Source organism: Thamnophis sirtalis, unplaced genomic scaffold (assembly GCF_051295495.1).
Source record: "Thamnophis sirtalis isolate CommonGarterSnake01/CBP01778 unplaced genomic scaffold, rThaSir2_p1.2 scaffold_4, whole genome shotgun sequence".
In the NCBI taxonomy this organism is placed as follows: Eukaryota; Metazoa; Chordata; class Lepidosauria; order Squamata; family Natricidae; genus Thamnophis; species Thamnophis sirtalis.
The window spans coordinates 74,598,300-74,623,047 of NW_028261384.1; the positions used below are offsets into that span (position 1 = coordinate 74,598,300).

A 24,748-nucleotide genomic window follows, 5' to 3' on the forward strand; every position below is an offset into this window, starting at 1 on the left:
GCTTCAGAGAAGCTCCTGAAGCCTCTGGGAGGCCTCCAAGGTGGGGGGAGGGGAGGCTATTTTCACCCTCTCCAGGTTCCTATAAAGCCTCTGGAGCCTGGGGAGGGAGAAAAATGGCCTCAAAAAAGGGCATGTGCTGGCCAACTGATAAATGGCTCTGCCTGTCACCTGTGGCATGCATGCCATAGGGTCACCATCCTGGATCTAGACATTAGTGGGTTCCTACTGGTTCGGACAGGTTCAGCCAAACCGGTAGTGGTTTGAGGGCCTGGGTTGCTGGAATCGGCATTGACCCAGGCCTCCCATGCCACTGAACTGGTTCTCCAGCCGACACCATGGGCAGTGCCATCTTGTTTTTCACTTCTGTGCATGCACAGAACAATTTTTATTGTACTGTGCATGCATGTGCAGTGTGCATGAAGCATGCACCCACTCATGAACCATGTGTGCAGCACACATGAAGCATGCATCCACACATGAAGCATGCGTGCAGCGTGCCCACAAGCAAACCAACAGTAGTGCCTGCCAGAATCCACCCCTGCATCTAGATCAGTGTTTTTCAAACTTTAACTATGAGAACCAACTCTGAGAATGCTGGCAGGGGGTATTCTGAAAGTTGAAATCCAAACATCTTAAAGTTACCAAGTTTGAAAAATGCTGCTCTAGATAGTCAGCATTGTTCATCTTCACCACACTGGCCTTAACAGTCATTGCAAGCAAAATAAAATTATGCAGATAACACCACTGCTACCAAATGATCAGGCAAGTCTCCTTCATTACCTCTGTAGGTTAATTAAATATATGTATTTATTCAGAATATTGTGTTTGAGCAAGACTGAATGTGAGATATACATGAAATAATTATTTACACAATTGAAACAATTATGCAAAATAATTATAAAAATTTTGTTTCTTGACCCATGTTTATTTCATAAAAGATATCACCTCTTCTAGCCTGCCGTAACTCCAAGACGTTCACAGCAGTCTTGCACTACAGTAATTGCTATGCCTTGCCAGTTCTTCTTTTTTTCCCCTCACTTCAGCAATGTTATTCCAAACTCTTTTAGACCTGTGTGAATAAACATGAATAGGATTGAATGGCTGGAATATCTTGATTGGTGACCTTGTGCATTGTTGTTTAGTGAACTTTTGAATCCAGCCATTAATATTTCAAATTAACTGTACATTATGTATAAGGCAACTTTTCTGAATGATCAGAGAAGTTTGAAACAGAAATTCAGATGTGATAGGCATCAAATAGGAAAATAATGTTTTTGTCTATTTTCCAAGACTCTTTGAAAAGAGACAGGCTTAACCTTATTGGATCCTCTGTAAAATCTCAAAATGTAATAGTTAATAAGCTTTCTATAAGCCTTCACCTCATTATCATTTAGAGCCAGTTTTCATTTTCAACATTAATTTTTACAGGCATATAGTTTTTAGCTTTTAATTGGATAGTTGTCTTCTGCATAAATATTTTTGGGCAAAGCCTCGCTGTGGTCTTCGCCATTATGTGTAACTAGCTCTTGGGCAAAGTTTTATGTATATTGCTAAACGACCATTATTACCTCTCCTCATGCCTAAATTGCTGTTGTCCTGCATAGAATATTAAGAAAAGATTGAAAATATTAGGGCAATGAGGTCAACAAAAGACCCACAATAGAATTTCTATGAAAGAAGTCAAAATACAGATTAACTTTGGATGTTGGAGGTATGGCTACACACAAACCTGAGAATAGTTGTATATTTTAATCAGAGAGACAAAATCAATAAGAATGAATTGCAAAAAAAGTGTTTTTTTTCTGGAACAAAAAATGCAAAAAGAGTGGATTGAGAAGCATGGTTTATAAGATGTTTGAGAAAAGGAAGCATACAATTAAATAATCAAAAAACCCAAACTATTGTAAGAAGAAAGATCATTACAATCAGACCAAGGCCTGTATGTTTGAATGAAAACAGAAAATGCAGCTCTAACCAAAAATAATAAAACAACCAGCTAGTTTATATGTTTTACTTTTTTCTTAGAAATTAGTATTATAATGAATTGGGATTATTTCCCACTATGTTTCTTCCATTACATTATTGTAAATACACTCTTCCTTTTTCAATAAAATAAAAATATAATTTCTATGTCAGAAAATCCTTTGCCTAAATGTCTCATCCACTTATCTATTTCTAATATGTCCAACAAGTCTACTGAAGATAAATTCTCTTTGTTTTCTTTCCAACTATGAATTATAAAGGATTTATAAGAAGAGGATGTGCACACATCATCTTAGATAATATATACTGTAAACCTGTTTTTGTTCTGTCTTGATATTTGCAGACATCAACAGTTCAGAATGTACTTTATTATTATTTAAATAAAGTAAATTTTGCAGACATGAATAACTAGAATAAAGCTTAAACATTTGAGGCACTATGGGTATTTCTATCGCATAACAAATATTTGTCATCATCACAATTAATATAGGTAACGCCCAGGTTACGAGCATTCCTTTAGCGAATGTTTGAAGTTAGGCTATAAGTGCCCCCTAGCATTTAATAACAACTCCTGAAATTATGTTGCAGAACCACAGCAGTTGTTCGTTTTTATGAATGACTGCCGAGGCTCTGCAACATTCATCCCACCTATCCCCCCATCAAACTGTTTGGCAGCGAAAAATGCGACTGAATGTGTGCATGAATGGCTTGAAGAAGACTTTGGTGATGAAAAAGGAGGTGCTGAAGGTTGCACGCGGCCCTCCAGGCCTCACCTCCAGAACCTTTTTCAACATTAATGTACATTAATGTACATTAATGATTTACATGATAGTCAATTTGTTGATAATGCAGGTATGTGCAGGTTGAGACTGAATGGAATTGTATATATAAAATATTGTAAGTGAGTGGTAAATTATAAGTGCAATTAGCTTGCATTAATATATAGCAGAAAGTACTGTATGATTCTCCCTGTTGGAACGGTAAATCAACTGAATAAGAGCAAAGAAATTGGGAACAAAAGCAGAGTTAAAAATCTTATTGTGTAGCTCATGGGGCAGTACTTGGCTTACACTAACTGACCTTGAAAAAAACTAAACAGGCTCCAAAACTAATCTGGGACAGACGTTACCAGGGAATAGGCTGGAGATATTACTAGAGAGGTTGAAAAAAAATAAACTCAGCGAAGGCCAGAGCATCACTTTTGCATCATTGCTAAAAAGCCTGCACAGAATTTATGTTATTACCAAGAGGATACATTTTACTTTTTAAATTTGTTTTTAAAGTTTGAACAAGGTTTGTATTTCAGAAAAAGACTGTAAGAAGTCTGTGAACATAATAGTTCAGAATCTCTTTACTTATAAATGTACCTTTCATTCAAAGTTACTCAGTCAACAAAGTTACACTGACAAGTTTAGGGACTTGTGCAATTGTGTGAAGCAAGAATTTAAATCAGATAAGCTGAAAGAGCATAATACTTTAAAAGATAAGTACAAGTAGTTCTCAAGTTATGACCAGTCCTATAACCGTTTGAAATTATGACAGACTTGAAGTTACTTACGACCTGTCTTTCTAGTTATGACTGCTGCACCATCCTGTTTTGGTCTGCCAGCTACCAGCAGAGCTGGCAGCAGACTCAAATAGTGAGGAGGTTGGGGAGGAACTTGGGGCAGTCCTGGAGTCTGAGGAAGGCTTTGATGGGTGCTCTGCGTCAGAGGCAGAAATGGGGCCAGGGCCATCTGATATTTATCAGCTGCATTCAGAGTCAGAGTCAGAGATAAGTGGGGAAGAAGAACAGTTGGATCCTGTTCCAGATGCACATATATGCAGAGCTGTCAGGAGAAGGGAATAACTAAGGAACGGGGATCGATTCAGAAGAAAAGGCACAAGTGGATGCTGAATGCCCCTCCCATAGGGAATAAATAGGAGCAAAAAGGAGTGGTTAGTTTGCTTATTATTGTGAAGACTTGTTTATCTGAGTTTGCGTCTCACGGAGACTCCTTGCCAGGTATTTCATTTTACAGCATTGTGACTGAAGCTCTTGGCCTGGCAACTATCCAAGGACTGATAAGATCTGTTTTTTGCAATTAAACCTTGAAAGGCTTATTGCGGGGACTTTTCTGGATGTGAATGCCAGGAATTCACATTAACCAAATAAAAAGGTTTTTTTTTTTCAGGACAAGGAGTCTATTTTGTGATTCTGTTAAGCCTGGGTCAGAACACACTCCTGCATCACTTGATTTCATGCACATGGCAACTGGCTCGTGGCATTCCTATGATTGCATTCTGTAAACTTTTTCCATTTTTCTGTAAAAACTGGCAAAAAATTATATTGTATGAACTACATTTGGACTTACAATCACATGAATTGCTAAATAACCATGCAAATCAATTAATGACTGCAGTGATTTGCTTAATGACTGTAATAAAAACGTGTCATATGATGACTTGACTTAGCACTGCAACAACTAGCATCAGGGTGATACGACAGAATTCCACAGTGCTCTGTGGAAAACATCTAAATCCTCCTGCCCAGGGGTCCATAGAGACCCTAGCCAACCCTGCAGGGTTTGAGGAAGAAGAGAGGACACTCTGTGAACCACAGGGAGTCCGCAATCAGACCTGCAAGGAATGATAGATAGCCTGTCAGCTTTGGAAGCCATATTAACATCGGACGCTTCCACATTCTTGTGCTTGGGAAATTAGGAGGGAAGATTTAGTAGAGGGAATGTAGTTAGACATATAATGTCAGTGGAATGCTGACATGGCCACTACAAACTGTCAGAAGCCCTGGCAGCCAGACCGGAAAGTTAAAAAAAGATCATTGTAGAAAGGAAGATGGGGGAAAGAAGAAAGAGGTAAGGAGAGGAGGATGGAAAGGAGAGAAATAGGAGGAGAGAGGGTAGAAAGGGGAAGAGGAGGAGTAGGAGTAGGAGAAAGGCACGGGAAGAAGGAAGGGGAAGGAGAGGAGGAAGGAGGAAAGTAGAGAAGGGAGGGAGGGAGAAAGGAAAAGGAAAGGAAGATGAAAGGGAGAGAAAAGGGAGGAGAGAGGGTAGGAAGGGAAAGATGAAGAGTAGGAGCAAAGGAGAGGGAAGGGAAGAAGGAAGGGGAAGGAAAGGAGGAAGGAAGAAAGTAGAGAAGGGAGAGAGGGTGAAAAGAAAGAGGTAAGGAGAGGAGGATGGAAAGGAGAGAAAGAGGAGGAGAGAGGGTAGGAAGGGGATGAGGAAGAGCAGGAGTAGAAGAAAGGTACAGGAAGAAGGAAGGGAAGGGAGAGCAGGAAGGAAGAAAGTAGAGAAGGGGGGAAGGGAGAAAAGAAAGGGAAAATAAGGTGGTGTTATAACAGGAGGAAGGGATGGTAAACAAAGCAACCCAAACTGTATATTATTAAATGAAATAATAAATGTATAAGAATGATAAATGTTAAAACACTTGTAACCAAATGACATGCTATATGTGATGATGGGTTTTTTTCCTGGATTTTTTTTTGTTTTGTTTTGTTTTTTCATTGTTGTGGGTATGTGTTGTCTATGTAACAAAAAAAATTAAAAAAAATTATATATATAAAAAAAGATCATTGTATTTGTTCTAGACAAGATTTTTCTGACCTCTGCTTCAAAAGAAAAGTCTTGGCTCTCCCTCAAATTGAATTTAGTTGAGAGTGAGTCTAAAGAATAAGAGATGAGATTTTAAACTTTTCACCTCCAGATTTGAACGGCAAAGAGGCTTTTAATCATTAATAAAAAGACATAAAAAGTTTACTATTTTGCTACAAGAAAATGTGGAAGAGATAGAAAGAAGAGACTAAGGCATTATTTGGGGTGAAGCCCTTTTTATTAAAATTTGGAAACATTTGATTGTAAAAAGGAAAAACGTTAAGCTTTAAAATTAAGGAGTGTCTGGACTAAAATAGAGGAAACAGAACAAGTCGGCCATCTACTGGTACTGGATGGCAGAGAAAGTATTTAAGGAGAAAAAAGACTTCTGAATAGACATGACCTTGGGATGTGGATTAAATAAATGAAACAACAATCTTCTGACACCTGCAACTTGTTTAGTCTGGAAGGCTCGAGCAGAGAGTGAAAGAGCTATGACTGTGCAAAATCAGCAGCTCTCTGGCTTTAGCAGATAACAAATAAGTAAGCAGGCTGCAACTGGAAACATTTTGAATAGAACACCTTTGGATTCCTCCCCTTCTTTTATTTTTTCCCTGTTTTCCTTTAAGACTTTTAAAACTTAGAAGTTGTGAAGCTATAAAGACTTGCCAAATCAGACTGGATTATAAATTACATTATGGAATATAATTTTTGATATAATTGTAGACAGAGAAGAAAAGAAATTAAAATAGTTATACATAGCATCTTGGGACACTCTGCGAAAGATTCCTGGGGAAATAGGTGGGCCTAAGTGGATTACAAATAAACTTTGATAGCCTATTTACCAAAGAGGAAGAGAAGAAGGATCAAAGATTACTTGTGAAATATTTTTTGGTTTGCCTTTAAAATTTGTGACAGACATATGTTGGACTCTGTAAACTTATTAGGAATCTAATTAGTAGTCATATTTATATTCTATTTCTACATAATTTCCACACAATATTGTTGAAAAAAAGAAAATAAGGGTGAAAAACTATACTTAAAAGTACTCTTGAACTGATATAGAATATTTGGACAGAAGTGGTAATAAGATAGAGGAATCTAGTAGTGAGAGTGTTACATAAAGCATATTACGGTTGGGTGACAACTGGGGGGCAATAGTGGAATATTTGGGAGTGTGTTGTGAAGTTATTGTCTATTCTATGTGTTAATATTGAAAGATGAAGAAAACTACTTCGACTCCCTCCTAAGCAACACCATCTGCTGCCCCAAGTCCAGAAAGCCAGAGATCCTTGATACTTTTCTGGTGCAGGAAATAAATGCAATACAGGTGGAAACAAAAGCAATGTTCCAATCAATACAGGAGTCAATAACCAAACTACATGAAAGAATACAAAAAATGGATGATAAAGTGGAAAATATCTGATAAAGAATTATAAAGAATGAAGAAAGAATTTAAAAAGTAGAGGAAAAATCAGAACAGAGAAAAAGGTGCTGAAATGTTTGGAGCGGTTGCAGGGGGGGTGTAGGCGCCAGTTAGAAGAGATGCTAAATTCACGCCCGCGTCCCCACCACTTCCCGTCATTTCCTTCCGTCGAAGGCGTGTGACACAACAAGCTGCAAAGCTGCCAACACGCCAGAAGGTCTTTATTGCCGTTACAGTGATGGTATTATTTGGAAGGTAAACCAGAAGAGAAGAAGGTGAGGAAGGTCGGGGCCAAAAATGGCGGCCGCTGGGGGAGATGTTCATCCAATCCCCAGGTGCATCGCCTATCCAAACTGGTGGCGCCAAAAGTAGAATTGTCCAAAAAGTGGAGCTGTCAATGGCGGTCCCCCTGAGGTAGCAGCAGATGACAGTGGCTGCACTGGCCGCAGTAAAACACGTAGAGTGTCGGGCAGCACAAAGCCCCGCAGCAGCGACAGCAAGACAGAAAGGAGGCTGCGCCAAGAAGTACCAAGAAGGAGGGGGGGCCTAGAAGAGCTGCGGTGGCGACAGAGAACCAGCCGCCCAGTCCCAGCGCACATCGTTGCAAAAACTCACCACTACCCTCCTTGGGGCGAGGCACAAACCGCCGCGCCGGCACAGCCCAGCACAAGTCCATCGTCTCCCCCGGCAGCGAGGCCAAGAGCGCTCGCCATCCGCGCAACACCACCGTCGCCTCTGTCGCCAGCCAGCACAGGAGCACAGAAACCGCTGAAGGTGGCAACACCGTCCAGGAGCCGCCCGCCCTCCAGGTAGTCACTTCCCTGGATTGTCTGATAGTTGATCTCTCACAAGGACCCCCTTTTACAGTGTCCGGAATCTTAGTCCCATGAGCTTTGTCCGTTTCTGTTTTTCATAAGCCTAAGCAATAAAGCTTGGCAGCCATTTCCCATCCTGCACATGCTGGGTGTTCCATCACTGGCAGTTTTTTTTAAAAGACTTGATAACCATTTGTCTGCAATTGTATAGAACTTCTTGCTTGAGAAAGTGATTGGACTAGAATGCCTCCAAGGTCCCTTCCATCTCTATTCTGTTACATGTATTAACAGAAGTTTTATATAGAACAGTTTGCATTATAAAGAAACTTTATGACTTTATAAGGTCCAAGGTAACATCAATATCTGACTGGTATATAGGCAGAATCTAAATGATGGGCAGCGTACAAGTTTAATAAATAACAGGAAAATGTGACATAGCTTAAGATAGCAGAATAGATGTGATAATACATATATAAAAAAGAAAAATCTCCTATGGAATATAGCTAATCAGGAAAAGCAATAATTGATTTCAGATAGTATCCATGGTAGAATGAAAATTAAAGTGACATGTCCAGGCAATCCCAGGAGTGACAATTGATTGGAAGCCCCCCCCCCCATCTCTTTAAACTAGTTTTGAATCAAACTTTTCTAAGTACATAACTGCTGCCTTTTGAACATTGACTTAGTCCTCTTAGTCACAGATATCTGTGACTATAAAAACTAATAGAAAAATACCCATTGATAAAGAAGACAGTAAACTGTGTGTTGATTTAAACAATGTCTTAAGCTATTGGTGTGTGATAGTATAGATGATTTTTATAAAAAATAATAGCATAACTCTCCATGATTGTTTTAAACTGATAAACAAGTGGAAATTGGGTTTTTTCCTAATTAATCAAAATTTCTGAATTTTTATTATGAAAAAAAAAATTCAGTGAAGAAGGGAATGGGATTTCAGTTGCGAAAAATGAAGTTTTCTGAAATCAGCCTATTTTTATTACAGTATAATAAAATAATAGTATTATAGCATTATAGAGAACAGAATTCATGATTTTAAAAGAAAAAGAACCTATTTTTTAAAAAAAGTAAAGATATACTTCAGCTAATCAAATTACACTTTCCTTAGAAATGTGTTCTTTTTTTAAACAACTGAATTTCTGTTGAACACCCATGTACTGTTTCTTAGTGATAATAAGTCAGTTGTGTTTATCTGAAGCAGATTAAAGTATATAGGATTATCTCTAGGACACAGAAAAAGTAGATAAAGTCAGGGCTCAACTCTGAATAATGTTACTTTCATTACTAACTCTCATAACTTCTGTATGTAGGAAAGGCATATTTTGTGACCTGCTTACATCAATTCAAAAGAAGATCCCACCGTATTTGTCCCAGGTATGTACTTCTATCCATGTTTTATGTTTCTTCTTGGACCACTTGATTTTTTTTTAAACTATTGCCTCACCTTCTCCAGTGAATCGCTGACGGAGTGGAGGAATGGATGGAATATTGGAGAGGCCAAGAATAGACAATTATTTGTGGACTGATATTTTTTACTTACTGTGCATGCTACTGGCCATTTAGCCCAATTTTCCTCACACATATGATAAATTTAATGAATAAAAATATTTTGCATCTTTAGAAGGATGATGGGTACCATTTAGGCAAGCTGAGCAAATTAAAATAGTTCCATAGAATCTTTTATATACATGCTTATAAAGACTATTCAGAAAATAAATAGAAACTGTTCTTATTCATTTCACTCTATGTAAATTGACAGGAAAGGGGTACTAGATTAAAAACAAAAAAAATTTTTTATAGACAAAAATAATAAAGGGAGAGAAGTACTAACAAACTTCTGAAAAGATGAAAAAGCCTAGACAATGTGGTAATTACAGTTCTGCATTTTCACCATTAAAAGCAAATGATTGCATTTGCCTGAATTGTATCTCTTGCTCAAAAGCCAGTTACTTCTTCATAGTATTTTTTAATGTTTCTTTCTCTTCTCCTTTTTCATCTAGAATTGGCAATGTTTGGGACAGTAGTGACTGGAATTGGAATTGCTGGATCTGTACGAATCAGAGATTTGCTAAATCCTTTGCCTTCCAGTCCTGTTGAGCATCTTAAATTATTGGGATTCGTTTCTAGGTGAGAGGGGCCTCTTTATTTAATTTAACAAGATATATTGTAGTCAGACAAATGTATGTCTTGTCTTGACTATTAAGTCCCATGGTTTTTAAACACTATGGCTTTATTCTCATTTCCTATTTGAAATGATAACATACATTTCAGTATCAGAATATAATGTCAGAATTCAGTGAGTTACATGGCATAACACAAAGTTGTTAAGCAATATGATTCATTTAATGCAAAGTAATGCCTGAATTTTTAAACTCTTGCACTGTCTTCTATATATAAATTGCTATTGAGAACATTTCTGCTAGAAGTCACAAATCTTGTTTTTTCATACAAATATTTGTAATATATTTTTCAATGAATGAGGACAATTGCATTTTTCAGTTATTAAGCTAATTTACTCCAAATATTGGAGATTAATAGTATGCAAACAAAATCAAAATTCATAACCTTGTTTTAAATTTGGAAAAATTTCTTTGGCTTTCAGATAGGCTGTTTGAGCTGTTCTATACTTTTTCAATGTTGTAATACCCTTTTATAAGGTCAAAACATTTTCAAAAATGTTGAAATAATCCATTTCAAATCCAGAGCAACTTTTTTCAAACTTGATGCAACTGTTTAAGTTGCCACTGTTTTGCTATAGTAATCAAGCTGCCTTTCAATTTTAATACTATATAGCCGTGATGGCAAACCTAAGGCATGTGTGCCTGCCCTCTCTTCAGGCACACCAGCCATCACCCCAGCCCAGCTCCACCATGTATGCTTCTGCATCTCCCACCAGCCAGCTGGTCTTCAAGTCTCTGCTGTGCATTCGTGGGGGGGGCGGGGCCTTCTGAATCTCTGCAGGTTCCCCCCCAGCATGCCCTACCTTTCTCCTTCATTTCTACCGCCCGCACCAACCTTGAAGCCAAAACGGGGCATGGGGGCACCACATGAGGGCTCCCTGCACCCCATTTTGGCTGTGGAAAGTCTCCTGCACCAACTTTGAAGCCAAAACTGGGCGCGGAGGGATGAATTCACTTGGGTGCTCACATTGCATTTCAAGAGTTGGGGCACATGCGCATGCATTCACGCATGCGCACACCCATTCTGGGCACTTGGCACCAAAAAGGTTAACCATCACTGCTATATAGAATAAGAGAGTCTTTTTCTTAAGTTTACTTGTAAAGTCCTCCCAGAAATAATTCCATAACCTGAGAAGTACTGTATATTGTAGAAAATTTATTCCTTATTAATATTTTAATCTCATACAGTGTATGGGTCAGAAAAGGATTTTGAAATTGAGATCAGTAGGCCATAGAAAGAAGCATTAATTCACCATATTATCAGTGAGCAAAGTTAACATGCAAAGTCAATAACACATTGAAACCATACTTGAAAGACAACTTCAATTAGGACTTTCTAGATCTGATCATGAAGATGTTAATACTTCTTCTCCTGCTGCTGTTTTATAATCTGGGAATTGTCAGGGAAACCTTTCTTTTGCTTTCTTTTTCTGATAAAACTAGAAGATTTCTAGGTGATGTTTATCAAGTCAAGCAAATTAGTCTGCAAGAAGCTCTAGACAATCCAGAAGTCCATGCTGCCATCATCAGTACAGATAACCAAAACCACAGTGAGAGTGTAAGGTATTGACTTTTGAATTCTTAATATCAAATTGCCATTAGAATGTTTGTTGATTAGTTGCCATTCTAAACAGCAAGATAGCCAAGGGAGAGATCAAAATTTTAAAAAATCACAGAAATAATATCATAGGCCAACTGTTAAAGAACAGTAAATTGTTATTTATTTGCACAATTTTTAAGACTTTCCAGAGAATCTGGGCCTTTTATAGCTTTCAAATAGTTACTGTCTATTAACATAATTGACAATTACTATCCATTTAAAGATTTAAAATAGATTTAAAATGAAAAATACTTAGGTAGGGTTGTTTTATTATTTGAGTATAGATGTATGTGCATGTGCATACATTTTTTAAAATCTTATTTTCATTCATTTTCATTCATTCATACAGATTTTTTTATCTACTGGAAAACAATATAGAATCAGCTAACATTTTCTGCATTATCAAAGTGATGATAATTTAAATGGATAACTAGGCATCCATCAGTTACATTTTAGAACCAAATTAAGTTTTATATTCAGATGCAAATCAAATATCAGAATATTTAAATCCCAGCATTAAAAATTATGGAAGTGAGAAAAGCAGAATAAATATGCATGCATCTTATTGGGAACTGCTTTCATTATCTACATATATATAGTATTTAATTAATATAAAGTGAATATTGGTGTATCCTTTATAGTATCTATAGTTGTGGTTTTAAATATTTATTTAGGGAAAGGCCAAAATGTGCTTTAGATATGATAGTTTTCCAAGGCTACTGATAATAATTGAGGGATATTTATACACTGCTTTCATCTTCCTAAGAGAAGTATAAAATATGAAATTCTTTCTTTTCTATAAGGACATTTCTAGAGGCTGGCAAGCATGTCCTTGTTGAGTACCCTTTGGCGTTGTCTGTAAAAATAGCTCATGAACTTTGGGAGTTGGCAGAGTTGAAAGGTAATATATAATACAGAATGCACATCTATTGTTTAAATGTTGATGCTCAAGTTATTGTTTTCCCTCTCCACTTCCGTCTCCCATCAAAGTCAGAATTGTTCTCTTGTGTGCTGCTTGGAGAGTCCAAGCATGGGTTAAATTCAGTCTATTCGCCCAAGGACTAAATTAATTTTCTTAAGCACGCCTCCCCTCCTCATTGAGGGCCAGTTTAAAAACTCAGTCCAGCCCAGTTCGGATGCGTGTTTGGGTAGCTCCTCAGTGCTTATGTGAATAGACTGGTACTCTCCATAAGTTAGCATAGGAATTTTTTATTTTTGTCCTTAGTTGTCAGTTAGCTGAAATTCCTTTACCTTTAAAATTGCTGGTGAGGATTTTTGGGGCTTTTTGGCTCTGCGCCGTTGATGGAGCTTGCGATTCAGCAGCTGCTAGCAGGTGCAGGGGAGGTAGGAAGCTTCCTTTTTTCCCCAGCTGTCATTTTCCACCTAGCTGCTCACCCGGAGTCTTCGATGGAGGCTCCAGTTTGCGGCCGACAGTTCCCTCATCATCCGAAAAGCACGGTGGCCATTTTAAAAGATGTTTTCTCATGCTTTTCTTCCTTGGCTGTCTCTGCTTGCCGCACTTCCCTCCCAGCCAGCATATTGCTGTGAGGGAATGTGTGGCCTTAATTTGGGACTCTGGCAAGGCCTCCTCTCTCAAGAAGATTAACATTGGGAGGCTTAGGAGAGTTTGGCCTCCCACGTCATACTCCTGTCCTCAGGACATATCTTCAGGGCGCATCATAGCTCACAGTGCACACCGGTGTCAGGCCTACAGAAAACAGAGAATTTTTCAGAGCAGATACAGAGCTCAGTGCTGGCTTCATCCCCAGCTGAAGACCACCATGGCCGACGGGGACGCGAGGGCTTCAGAAGAACAGCAAGGCCCCTCATCAAAATGCAGTAGGCCATACCCCCCTTAGTTGGAGTAGGGCATGAAGGGCCCCAAGGGGAAGGGGATTCCCAATCCGAGAGGTGGCAAGGCCTTATCCAAGGCTGAGGCCTGCAGACATAAATCCCTTGAAAAGACCTTTGAGAGGGCCCAAAGGCTCTCTCTTTCTTCTGGGCAACCATCTCAGGGTCCAAGCCCAGTACCCCAGATGCAGGAGGTCATCTCTCAGCCCTCTACACAAGGGACATCTCTCCTTCACTGGTGGATGAGGGATCACAGGGTTCTTCTGCAGTGTCCCTGGGCTATCCTAACTATTCCTCCATCCATGAGGAATTATGCCCCTTTGCCTGCTCCATCGTAGAGGAGGATCCGCGACCCTCAGGGCATGCAAGCAGGAGCAGATCAGGTAGCTCAAGACCCTCTGAAGATCAGGGACCCAATCTATCCACTGAAATGCAGAGGGTCATAGAACAGGTTCTTGAGAGGGATATTGCAGCCATGCATCCAAAAGCTCCTCTGCCAGGCCTACCCAGAGGTCAGACCAGGGGGGTCAGATACAGGGACCTCCTCTGGGGACGTCCATCACCACAGAGGAGTCCATTTTAGAAGAGGACATCATAGGGGAGCAGGAGTTCTCTGAAGATGAAAACCCTCCCCCTGATGAGCCTGCATTCACAGAATTGTTCAGGCCTTTGCTTTTCAAGTTTATATTGCACAAGGCAAAGGCTTCCACCCAATTGGGCAATCCCAGCCAGGGGATGGCAGCCCCCTCTGGATTCCAGGATCCAAAAGAGGGTCTATTCAAGGAGAACGCTCCAGCGCAGGACCTGGTTCTGGTGCCAGAGTTGTTCGTGAATGTGGTTCAGAGCCAGTAGGCACAGCCCAGTTCACTAACCAACCCTAGTGAGGCTGTCAACAATCTCTATTCCATTGAAAGTAATTTAGAGGACATATTGAAGCTCCTGCAGGTGGATGCCCTGGTTATCTCTCTCACTTCCAATTCCGTCCTGCCGGCTGATCTCCTTGAAGGCTCAAAGCTGAGGACAAGAAGGCAGAGAAAGCCTGCCACAAAACTCACCAGGCAGCCGCCTGGTCCATCAGGACTTCCATCTCAGCATCGTTCTTTATTCGGGCCTCGTTGCTCTGGCTGAGACAGTTGAGATCGAATCCTCTCACGGAAGGTTCCAGATGGAAGCATGACCTTAACAAAATCATTGCGGCTCTTGAATACTCAGCTGAAGCTTCTCTCAATGCTGCCAAGTTTGATTCCCGGGTCCTAGCCTCCAATGTGACTTCACACCGTCTGCTATGGCTTCAGCACTGGCAGGCGGACATGAAGTCGAAGTGGAAGCTGGCTTCCACCTCCTTCAAGGGCAGGCAATTATTTGGGGTGACCCTAGACAAGGTCTTGATCAAGACCAAAGATAAATGGAAGACCCTTCCATCTACCTCTAGGAAGGCAGATAGGAAAAATAACACCTTTTTTTGGAAGCAGCCCTCTTTGGGGGGCTGACTCCTCAGGTGTGAGTCCCTCCTACCAGAGATCCTATCCCCAGGCCAGTGACCGTAGCCAGGATAGAGCAACCTTCAGGGATAAGGGCCAACATCAACAGCCCTTTCGGCATCCCTTTTGCGGCGGTTGCAGCAACTGTCCTTACCATCGATCCAAGTGACCACCAATGGGATCCTCCCATAGATGGCCATCTCCAACTTTACACCGCCCAATGGAGTTGATCACCATGGACGCTTGGGTCTTCAATACAGTGAGGCAGGACTGACCCTGGAGTTCCTCTCCCTTCCCTCGAGGACCTTTGCCCACTGTCCTGTCCCCACTTCCCTCCCCAAAAAACAATGCATGCAAGCAGAAATTCAGCATCTCCTACAGATAAACACCATAGAACCAGTCTCTGTAGAGCAGGAAAAAAGGGGTTTTTACTCCATTCTTTTCCTTGTCCCAAAAAGCTCCAGGGGGTGGAGAGTCATATTGAACCTGAAAAATCTAACTCAACATCTGGCCTACAAGCTTTTCAAGATGAAATCCTTGCAGACGGTCCTAGGTTGCATCAGATGAGGGGAGAGGTTGACTTCTATTGACCTGAAGGAGGCGTACTTGCATATCCCAATCCTCAGGTCCCTCAGGAGATTCCCCAGGTTCCACTACGATGGCAGGCACTACCAGTACAGAGCTCTGCCATTCGGACTGTTGTCAGCACCGAGGACTTTTACAAAGATATTGGCGGTTGTAGCGGCCCATCTGCGTTCTCGCCCAATACATCTACTTTGCTATCTAGATGATGAAAATTGATTCAATCAGCAGCCACCAACCAAACTGTCAGGGATGTCCGGATCACCATCTTAAACCTGTAATATCATGGGTCTCGGTAAACCAGGAAAAGAGTCAGCTGATGCCGTTGACCCTCATCTTACATCTCGGGGCACTCATAGACTGTTGCTGAGTGTTTCTATCACCAGGTCGCAGGTGCAACCTCACCACCCGCGCATTGTAGGCGAGAGTGATCCAATCAACCTTTCGTCAGTTGACCGTCAGATTCAGCCTACTGGTGTTCATCAGTCCAACCAATTCCCGAGGTTCTTTTCAAGATGTCACTCCGCAAGTGGAAGGAATAGACACAGACCATGGAGAATACCTCAGGAGCTGCTCTCCCCCAGCCAGGAGACCATAGTACATCCAGACCCCAGCTGGTTCCATTTGGCCATCCAGCACTTGAGGGGGACCTCCTGAGGAAGGACAGTCTTTCAGACAAGATCATTCATACAATCCAGGCATTTTGACGTCCACCCACGACTCAGATTTATGATGCCACCTGGGCTGCCTTTGCTACCTGTTGCCGGGCACATGAGCTTGAGGTCATCTCAGAGACAATCCTGCAACTGCTGGTCTTCTTGCAGAAGGGGTTGGATAAAGAGTTTTCTCCAAACACCCTTCGCCAACAAGTTGCAGTTCTATCTACCATTTTGACTAGACATTCGCCACTGTCTTTGGGACAGCACCCTCAAGTGAAGAGTTTCCTCAAGGGTGCCTCCAATTTACACCCACCCACAGTTCAGAGGTTCCCTACATGGGACCTTCATTTGTACTGCAGACCCTGACCAAGACCCTATTCGAGCCCATACATTCAATTGGCCTCCGACATCTGACCCTAAAAATAGTTTTTCTCATAGCCATCACATCGGCTAGGAGGGTGTCGGAGTTGGCAGTCCTCTCCGTCTGACAGGACCTCTGTATCTTTCTTGCTGACCACGATTCAGCTTTTCTGCCAAAAATTAAGTCAATGTTTCATAGAGCTCAAGAGGTGATACTCCCCAACTTTTGCCCTCACCCTGAGCAACCCAAGGAATGAACCTGGCACAAACTGGACATTCAGAGGATGGTTCACAGATACATCAAGAGGACAGAGGCTTTTCATCACAAGGCAGGGCAGTACCACCTAGACTCACAGCTCACTCCACAAGGAGCGCCACCACCATGGCTGCATGGGTGACGCAAGTTCCAGTGGAGGAAATTTGCAGGGCGGCCACCTGGTCGTTTCCTACTCTGTTTATTAAACACTATCGTATTGACTCCTATGCCGCGGCCGTGGCTTCCTTTCGAAGGAGAGTGTTATAATGGGTTGTAGTGACTCCGCACACCCTGGACAATTCTTCTTTCCTCCCTAGACTTCATAGCTTGGGTATGTCCTATGCTTGGACTCTCCAAGCAGTGCACAGGAGAATGACCATTAGCTTACTTGAACGGTCATACTCTGGGTACTGTGGGAGAATCCAACCCTACCTGGGGTCACTTCGTCTCTTCAGATCTCCTCAGGCTGTTGACAAGTCCAGAAGACACATTGTGGACAAGTCCATCACAGACCACCACCTTCATTTTTAAACTGGCTCTCAATGAGGAGGGGAGGCATGGTTAAGAAAATTAACTCAGTCCACTGTTCCCTCTAAGGTGCGCGCCTGCGCGGCCACGCACATGGAAAGAAATCCCCGCGCAGCAGTTTCTAACTGCTGCGCAGAGATTTCTACCAAAGCAAACGTGGGGAAGTCCTTTGCAGGCGGCTAGAACTGGCCGCCCGCAAAGGACCTCCCCAGACTTGTTTTGATGAGCCGCCAGTCCTCTTGCTTCTTCTCCTTCACCGGCAAAGCTCCCGCTGGCGCCTCCGCCCATGGCAGTGGTGCCTCTCCCTCCACGCGGAGCACCTGAGCTGGCTCCCGCGTTATCCCTCCCCCTTCCTCCTCTGCCGTGCTTTTGAGGCCGCGGGAGCTAGTAGGAAAGCGGCGGAGGTGGAGGCAGCGGCAGGGGTAACCCAGAGCCCAGCTGAGGTGCTCCGAGTGGGTGGAGGCGCCAGCGGGAGCTTTGCTGGTGAAAGAGAAGAAGCAAGAGGACTGGCGGCTTTGAAATGCAACCCCCTGGTCCCGCCGGCCGCGGATTTGATTCGGGGTAAGTGGGGGCCGAACACATGCTGAGCCGACTTTGCGCAGTGAGGCGGAGTAATTCAACCCCCCCCCAAAGAACGTGTGTGTGTGTGTGTGTGTGTGTGTGTGTGTGTGTGAGAGAGAGAGAGAGAGAGAGAGAGAGAGAGAGAGAATTGGATCAAAATTGGTGGCCAAAGGAGTGGAGGGAGGGAGGGAGGGAGGAAGGAAGCCCTGCCCCCTGTGAAAAAAACTGAAGATGGAGCAGTGAATGAATAAACCATAAAAGCAACAAACAGTTAATGCGTAAGTAAGCTGAGGAGCAAGTTCTCAACTAAGGAAGCAATATAAGAAAGAAATATAAAAAGCTCAATATGCCAAAACACTTATTTTAGTCTTCATTTAATTACTTGTATTGTAATTAATAGCAGTAATAACAATTACTGCTATTATTTATCAGCATTACATATTTACAGTTTTTAATATTGAGTTAGTCGTATTTTAGAATAATAGCGTTATCTTTTAATAGGATAATTGGCAAAATCTAATTCACATGTGATGGGTTGCATTCCAAAGGAATGTGAGAGGACAGGTTGCCTGCAAAATGCCAGGACCCAGGACCCTGTTGGTGCCATGTCTCTCTCTAGCCAGTCTAACAATCTAAAAGCTGAGCAGAGAGCCTTTTTTTTTCAGGGTGAGCGGAAAAGTATAGTCTTTGAGTGGCACTTTTCATGCCTGGCATTCATCAGGCTGAAACCTCGCTAGCAATCGGCGCTTGACGCTTGGTATGTTGCGCAAATGTCCAGCAGACGTGACAGCAGTTCAAACTGTGGCTCTCTTAGGTGCTCAGGCATGAAACTGTGCCGCTCAAACACTATACTTTTCCGCTCACACTGAAAAAAAATTAGAGGAAACATTGACTCAGTCCTTGGGCGAATAGACTGAATTTAACCCATGCTTGGACTCTTCCGCAGCGCCCAGAGAACAACAGTTCAGGTAAGCCAACAGTCATTTAAGATAAAATTTTAAATAGTAGGTATCTCCTAAGTAATGTCATCCATTTAGAACCTAAGCATCCATATCCTTAATGGATTACGTTCTATTCATATACTGAATAGGGATATTGTGTTACTGAGTGAATCGCAAGATTCTAATCAAATTTTTCATTTTGGAATTGAGAACTTTGTAATGTAGAGTGTCGGAGAGCCAATTTGGTGTAGTGGTTAAGACATGAGGTTAGAAACTGGGAGACCATGCATTGTAGTCCTGCCTTAGGAACAAAGCCAGTTGGGTGATTTTGGATCAGTCACTTTCTCATAACTCAAGGAAGCAATGGCAAATCACATCTAAAAAATCTTGTCTAGACAACTGCAGAGATTTGTTAATGCAGTCTCAGAGTATACATTCTAGGATAGTACAATTATAATACTATTTGATTCTTTATGAATAGTTGAATAAAAATGAGAATTTTGCTTTTCTTCCTCTCAACATGGCATCTTGATTCAGGACAACAGAATCTATAGCTAGTTCTTGCCTCTTTCCTAAAAGTTATTAGTATCTTATCTGAAGAGTTATGGCTTTCACAACTGGGAGACAAGAAATTAAAAATATATAATTTCTTTCTTATATAACCTTCCACAATACAATCAATGTACTGATAACTCTCCTCTTGGGATGTTCTGCTGTTCTTAAATATGAATTGCTTTGTGATCATAACAAATAACCTGTGTAAATATAAATTGGCTCAATGGCAGGCAAGATCCTCCACGTGGAACATATTGAACTACTATCAGAGGAATACAAACAACTGAAAAAAGAGGTATCAGGAAAAGAGCTTGTGAAGGGAACATTACATTTCACAGGTTAGTTATTAGAGATCCTTTGATTTCATATGTCTGATGAGTTACCTTGATTTGAAAAATATTTTTATATGTATGTTTGTGTCATGAATGGATTGAGTCATTTCATACTAGACCTAGAAAAAGGGGTGGTTGGAAGATATTTTGAAAAGTGTTTATTGTGAAAATAAAGAAAATTGAGGTACAGCCCTTTGAAGACAACTATACCCTTTGTCTGCTATGTATTCCTCAATTATAGCTTAAAGTATCACAGTTCAATCTGCTACTTGTATGTATGTCAGAGGTAAGCTCCTACCAGTTCGGCCTGGTTCAGCCGAATAAGTAGTAACTTGGCGGCCTGGCTTGCTGGAACCGGCAGTGACCCAGGCCTGCCACACCCCTGAACCAGTTCCCTAGTCACTTACCCCACTAAGTCACTCACCTCCCAGGCAGTTTGCCTGCCTAAGTTGCCACGTGGTGTCTGCCCTGCACCCCAACTGAGATGCCTCCTCCTGCCTAGAGGTAAGTCTTGCTAACCTCCCCTTCTCTGGAGCTTGCTGCCCACTCATCCCCACTGGGCTTGCAACCTTCCTTTCCCCCACCCCTTCCAAGATCCCCATGAGCCCATTTTAGCTCCCAGAGGGCTTCAGGGAGGCCTGCTAGGCCCAAAATAGGGCCTGGGGATGCCCCCCCCTCATTTTGGCTCCAATGGGGCTTCAGGGAGGCCTGCTAGGCCCAAAATAGGGCCTGGGGGTACCTAGCAAGTCTCCCTACAGCCCCCTGGGAGCAAAAAGGGGCTGCTGGTGAGGGCTTCAAGGGAGAAAGAAATCCTCACCATTTGGAGATCCCCAAGTGCATGGAGCAGGTGTCTTCAAACTTGGCAACTTTAAGACTTGTGAATTTCAACTCCCAGAATTCAGCTGGCTGGAGAATTCTGGGAGTTGAAGTCTACAAGTCTTAAAGTTGCCAAATTTGAAGACCTCTGGCATGGAGCTTGAGTTGAGAGGTTATTGAAAGTGTGGCTGGCTATCCTTGCTCAGGCTAAGCTAATCAATCTTGGAACTCTAAGAATGTCAGATGATCAATGGGCAGGTTCTTAGTTTCAAAACGTCTGGCTTTTCTTCCTCCTATCAAAGATCTTCTGGGGTTCTTCACAGGAAGGGAGAAAGGAAGGCAGGAAGGAGGGAGAGAGAAAATAAGAAAGGGAGGGAAGGGAGAAAGAAAGAGGAGGAAGAGAAGGGAGAAAGAGGGAAGGGAAAGTGAATGAGATATGGATGGATGGATAGAGGGAGGGAGAGAGAGAAAAAAGAGAGGAAGGACAGACCATAAACCTGGCACTAGACACAGCTTCAGAGGATGCTTTGAAACAGCAGAGCAATCCAGGGCTGGGACCTCAGAGGTCATCTAGTACAACCCTCTACTTGGTTATTTTGGTGCCTCTAACACAAAGGAGAAATTCCCAGATATCCCCAAGCATTGCCAACCTTCCCCCCCCCTAGTAAAAAAAACCTTAAGAACAAAAGCTTCATGCTGTATTAAAAAGAATAAAAAGGGGGCTGCTGTGTATTGTTTAGTGGACTGCTAAACTGCAAAATGGATGGCTAAATTGGCCACTCCCACCCGGTCACATGACCACCATGCCACTCCCACATGGTCACATGACTGCCAAGCCATGCCCACAAAATAAGCCAAACCCACAGAACTGGTAGTAAAAAAAAATTGAAACCCACCATGGATGTATGTATGTGTAGATCAGGTCTCATACTTTCTAATTTTTAAGTTCTATGTGAAGATATTTTAAAATCTTCTCTTTTCCAGTCTTTAAGTTTTCTTTATTATTTCTAAAGGGGGTCCATTGGATGAAAGATATTCAGGATTCCCATCTTTCAGTGGCATTGCTCGCCTCACATGGTTGGTGGATCTTTTTGGAGATCTCACTGTCACTTCTGCCACAAGAGAACAGCAAGAAAAAAACTACTTCAGAATGACAGTACATTTTCAGACTCCAAACAAAAGGTTGGTTTTCTTAAGCATTAAAAATGTTCATTAATCAAAATAATTTTATTCTTGCTAATAGCGATACATCATTAGAGAAACATTGTTAATTAATGAATTCATTTATATATTCATTCATCTGACTTTATTAGCAGCCAAACTAAGCAGCCAGTGTCTTTCAAATAGACTGAAATTAAGGCCAGATCATTTTGCCACTAGTCATTAGTAAATAATTTTGCTTTTGGAATAAAATTGATCCTTCATTATGGAAACTATTATTGTAGGTTTTCCCCCACTATTTTTGATTCTTGATGTTTTCCATGGAAGCATATGATCTGTTTTCTAAATTTTCCACTTTTTTTCTACTTGATTTATTCCATGCTCTTCCATTTCTGCTTCAGGACATTTAGTCCTTGACTTAATATTAGTTCTTGAGTTAATACTATGAATATTGACAGTTAAGCAATATAAGCAGGACATAATTTAAATATGTTGCCTAATATTCTACCATAGTTTCACTGACTTAGGTTTAGGTTAGGTTTAGATTTATTGGATTAATATGCCGCCCTTCTCCCAAGGACTTAATTATAAAATGTTCATGGACAAGGACCAAACTGCCACTTCTGTAGTCAGTTTAACTGAACCTGAGGAGCAGAATCTGTAGCTGAATTCCTGAAAGGGTACTTTTAAAGTCAAGCATTATTGATCTGCAAAAAGAAAAAATAAGAATAGAAAATAAAAATAAGAATAAAGAAAAAAACAAATGTATTAAGAAATTATTTCTCCCTTTATCACAAGTATAAATAATTTTAGTGACATATCACCTTCTCTTAAATAAAACAAATGATTATTTCTTTCCATATCCTGTCTTTTTTCTATAAACAAATCCTTAAATCCATTCCACCTGAATGCTTAAAGATGCTTAAAAAAACAAATAGGTTGTCTTATAATTAATTATAAAATCTTATTTCAAATCTATCTGGACCCTTAGTTGAGCCTTGCAGTGATATGGGTGGCAAGTAAATTTAACAATTAATAGTTCATTTGTAACTTTTCAAAATTTTAATCACCCCTTCACTGTTTGTTTCAAAAACAATTATATTTAAATCCTTACACTTATATTTAAAACTTCTTTCACTAAAGATTCAAGAAAACTGACCCATATTTTCAAATGTGTTAATCAAATGTTTCCTACTAGCTGAAAAGTACTTAACCAATTTTTGAAAGGATTAGAAAAAGAAGTATGGAAATTGAATGTCCTTTTGAAGGCCTAGATCAGTGATGGTGAACCTTTTTTGGTTCACGTGCCAAATGAGGGGGGAAGTGCAGGGAGGTCGTGCGCAGGCGTGCCACACCCATAATGTAATGCGCGACCTCAGTGCACGTGTGCATGACCAGCGCTCCCCTCCATTTTTTGCATGCTTTTTTCATCCTCCCTAGGCTCCAGGGGCTTTATAGGAGCCTGGGGAGGGAGAAAACAGCCTCCCCTGTCCCCCCCGAGGCCCTCCGGAGGCTTCAGGAGTTTCCTGAAGCCTCCGGAGTGCAAAAAAAGGTCCTACGGGCAAACCGGAAGTTCAGGAATGGATTTCTGGTTTGCTCATAGGGCCGGTTTTAGCCCTCTGGAGCCCTCAGGGGCCTTCCGGAGGCTTCCCTGAAGGCTCTGGAGGGCAAAAAATGACCCTACAAGCAAACAAAAAGTCACTTCCGGTTTGTCTGTAGTGCTTTGTCTGTAGTGCCGTTTTTAGTCTTCTGGAGCCTTCAGGGACCTTCAGGAGGCTGAAACTTTTGGTTTGCCCATAGGGCCGATTTTTTTGCGCTCCGGAAGCTTCAGGGACGCTCCTGAAGCCTCCTGAGGGCCTGGGGGGGGGGGGAGGCTGTTTTCTCCCTCCCCAGGCTTTAATGAAAATTAATGAGAAAGTATGGCAGGATAAAGGAAGAGAAAGCGTAGGGTAGAAGGGGGAAGAAAAAAAAAGAATTGATTTCTGACTCTTTTTAACACAGTCGAATAAGGTAGTAACATACAACCTAGTACAATAGTAACATGAACTAGCCATTTCTGTAACAACAAACCAAATTGTCAAAACCCAAAATTAAAGTTTCATTTTTCATTTCATTTTACCCCCATATCAAGCACAAAGTCCAGAAGCAATATTCTTTGAGATCTATGCAAACAGCTTCTGAATGTCATACTACTCTCTTAGCTTTCAGCTGACATATAGGGCTCTAGATCTATTCTGTTCCTTGGCAGTTTCCTATTGGCGTTATTCCAATGACATAATCCATTTGCAGTTGCTGAATATATGGCAACTCTTACTTATGGCTATATAACTATGACAGAAGCTTAGATTTCAACATCTAACATGAGTGTCTGATAAACATAAAAGTATTGTTAATATATTCTCTGACCAAATACATGAAAATCCTTTTGGTGAGGGCACTGCAAAATGCACAAAAATGGAAAGACTAAAATATCACCATAGAGAATGGCTGATGAGAATCACAGAATTAGCAGAGATGACAAAATTGGCTTGTTTAATTAGAGAAAAGACAATAACCTATATTTATAACTGACTGTTAAAAAAAATAAAGTGACACTTCATCCTTTCCTTCCTGTTTCCATTTTTCTTCAGTTATTATTTCTCTTTCCTTTCCTTATTTTTTCTCTTTCAAAGTTTGTATGGTTTTTATTCTTTTAAAATATTTATTTAATAAAATAATACATATAATAAAGTCTTTGGAGAAGGGTAAACTTTACAATGTGTTCTAAAGGAGGCATCACATGTAAATTTATATTCCCACAAACATAAAGAATCTGAAGTGGCCCACAAAATATCCATGAAATGTCATCATAGGGTATTTTGCTATACTTTGTCATAAACCTGCTGTGATGAGATGCCCCTTTTTCAAAATATATGTTATCATTGTGCATTCTTTTCTCTATTTCCTAATAAAATATTCACAAGTTATAGTCTTTCAAACCAGTTCACAAAAATAGATTGTAATCCCAACATCGCTTGATTCCAATATATAAAATATAGGAATGTGACTGTTTT

General features: G+C 41.0%; 3 protein-coding genes across 6 annotated transcripts in view; 1 reads left to right on the plus strand and 2 right to left on the minus strand.

The window, feature by feature from the left end:
- Nucleotides 1-7,669, minus strand: part of FIGNL1 (fidgetin like 1) — a 37,956-nt gene extending 30,287 nt beyond the window's left edge. The window contains exon 1 of the mRNA XM_087713127.1: nucleotides 7,615-7,669. The gene's annotated coding sequence lies outside the window, so the exon portion shown is untranslated. The remainder of the gene's footprint in view (nucleotides 1-7,614) is intronic.
- The window catches only part of COA1 (cytochrome c oxidase assembly factor 1), a 120,489-nt gene that overhangs the window by 87,895 nt on the left and 7,846 nt on the right, over nucleotides 1-24,748 (minus strand). The window contains exon 1 of one of the 2 annotated variants that reach the window (XM_087713131.1): nucleotides 7,615-7,702. The exons of the other annotated variant lie outside the window; for it this stretch is intronic. The gene's annotated coding sequence lies outside the window, so the exon portion shown is untranslated. Of the gene's footprint in view, nucleotides 1-7,614; nucleotides 7,703-24,748 lie in introns of those variants that run through there. 2 annotated transcript variants of the gene reach the window in all.
- BLVRA (biliverdin reductase A) overlaps nucleotides 1-24,748 on the plus strand; it is a 35,374-nt gene that overhangs the window by 8,763 nt on the left and 1,863 nt on the right. Inside the window, exons 1-7 of one of the 3 annotated variants that reach the window (XM_014073364.2) lie at nucleotides 7,676-7,808; nucleotides 9,143-9,206; nucleotides 9,833-9,959; nucleotides 11,456-11,575; nucleotides 12,416-12,513; nucleotides 19,617-19,724; nucleotides 21,548-21,716. In XM_014073364.2, coding sequence (XP_013928839.2) covers nucleotides 9,841-9,959; nucleotides 11,456-11,575; nucleotides 12,416-12,513; nucleotides 19,617-19,724; nucleotides 21,548-21,716 — 614 coding nt within the window. In that variant the 5' untranslated portion in view covers nucleotides 7,676-7,808; nucleotides 9,143-9,206; nucleotides 9,833-9,840. Of the gene's footprint in view, nucleotides 1-7,675; nucleotides 7,809-9,142; nucleotides 9,207-9,832; nucleotides 9,960-11,455; nucleotides 11,576-12,415; nucleotides 12,514-19,616; nucleotides 19,725-21,547; nucleotides 21,717-24,748 lie in introns of those variants that run through there. The other 2 variants (XM_087713128.1, XM_087713129.1) reach the window with 2 other exon arrangements.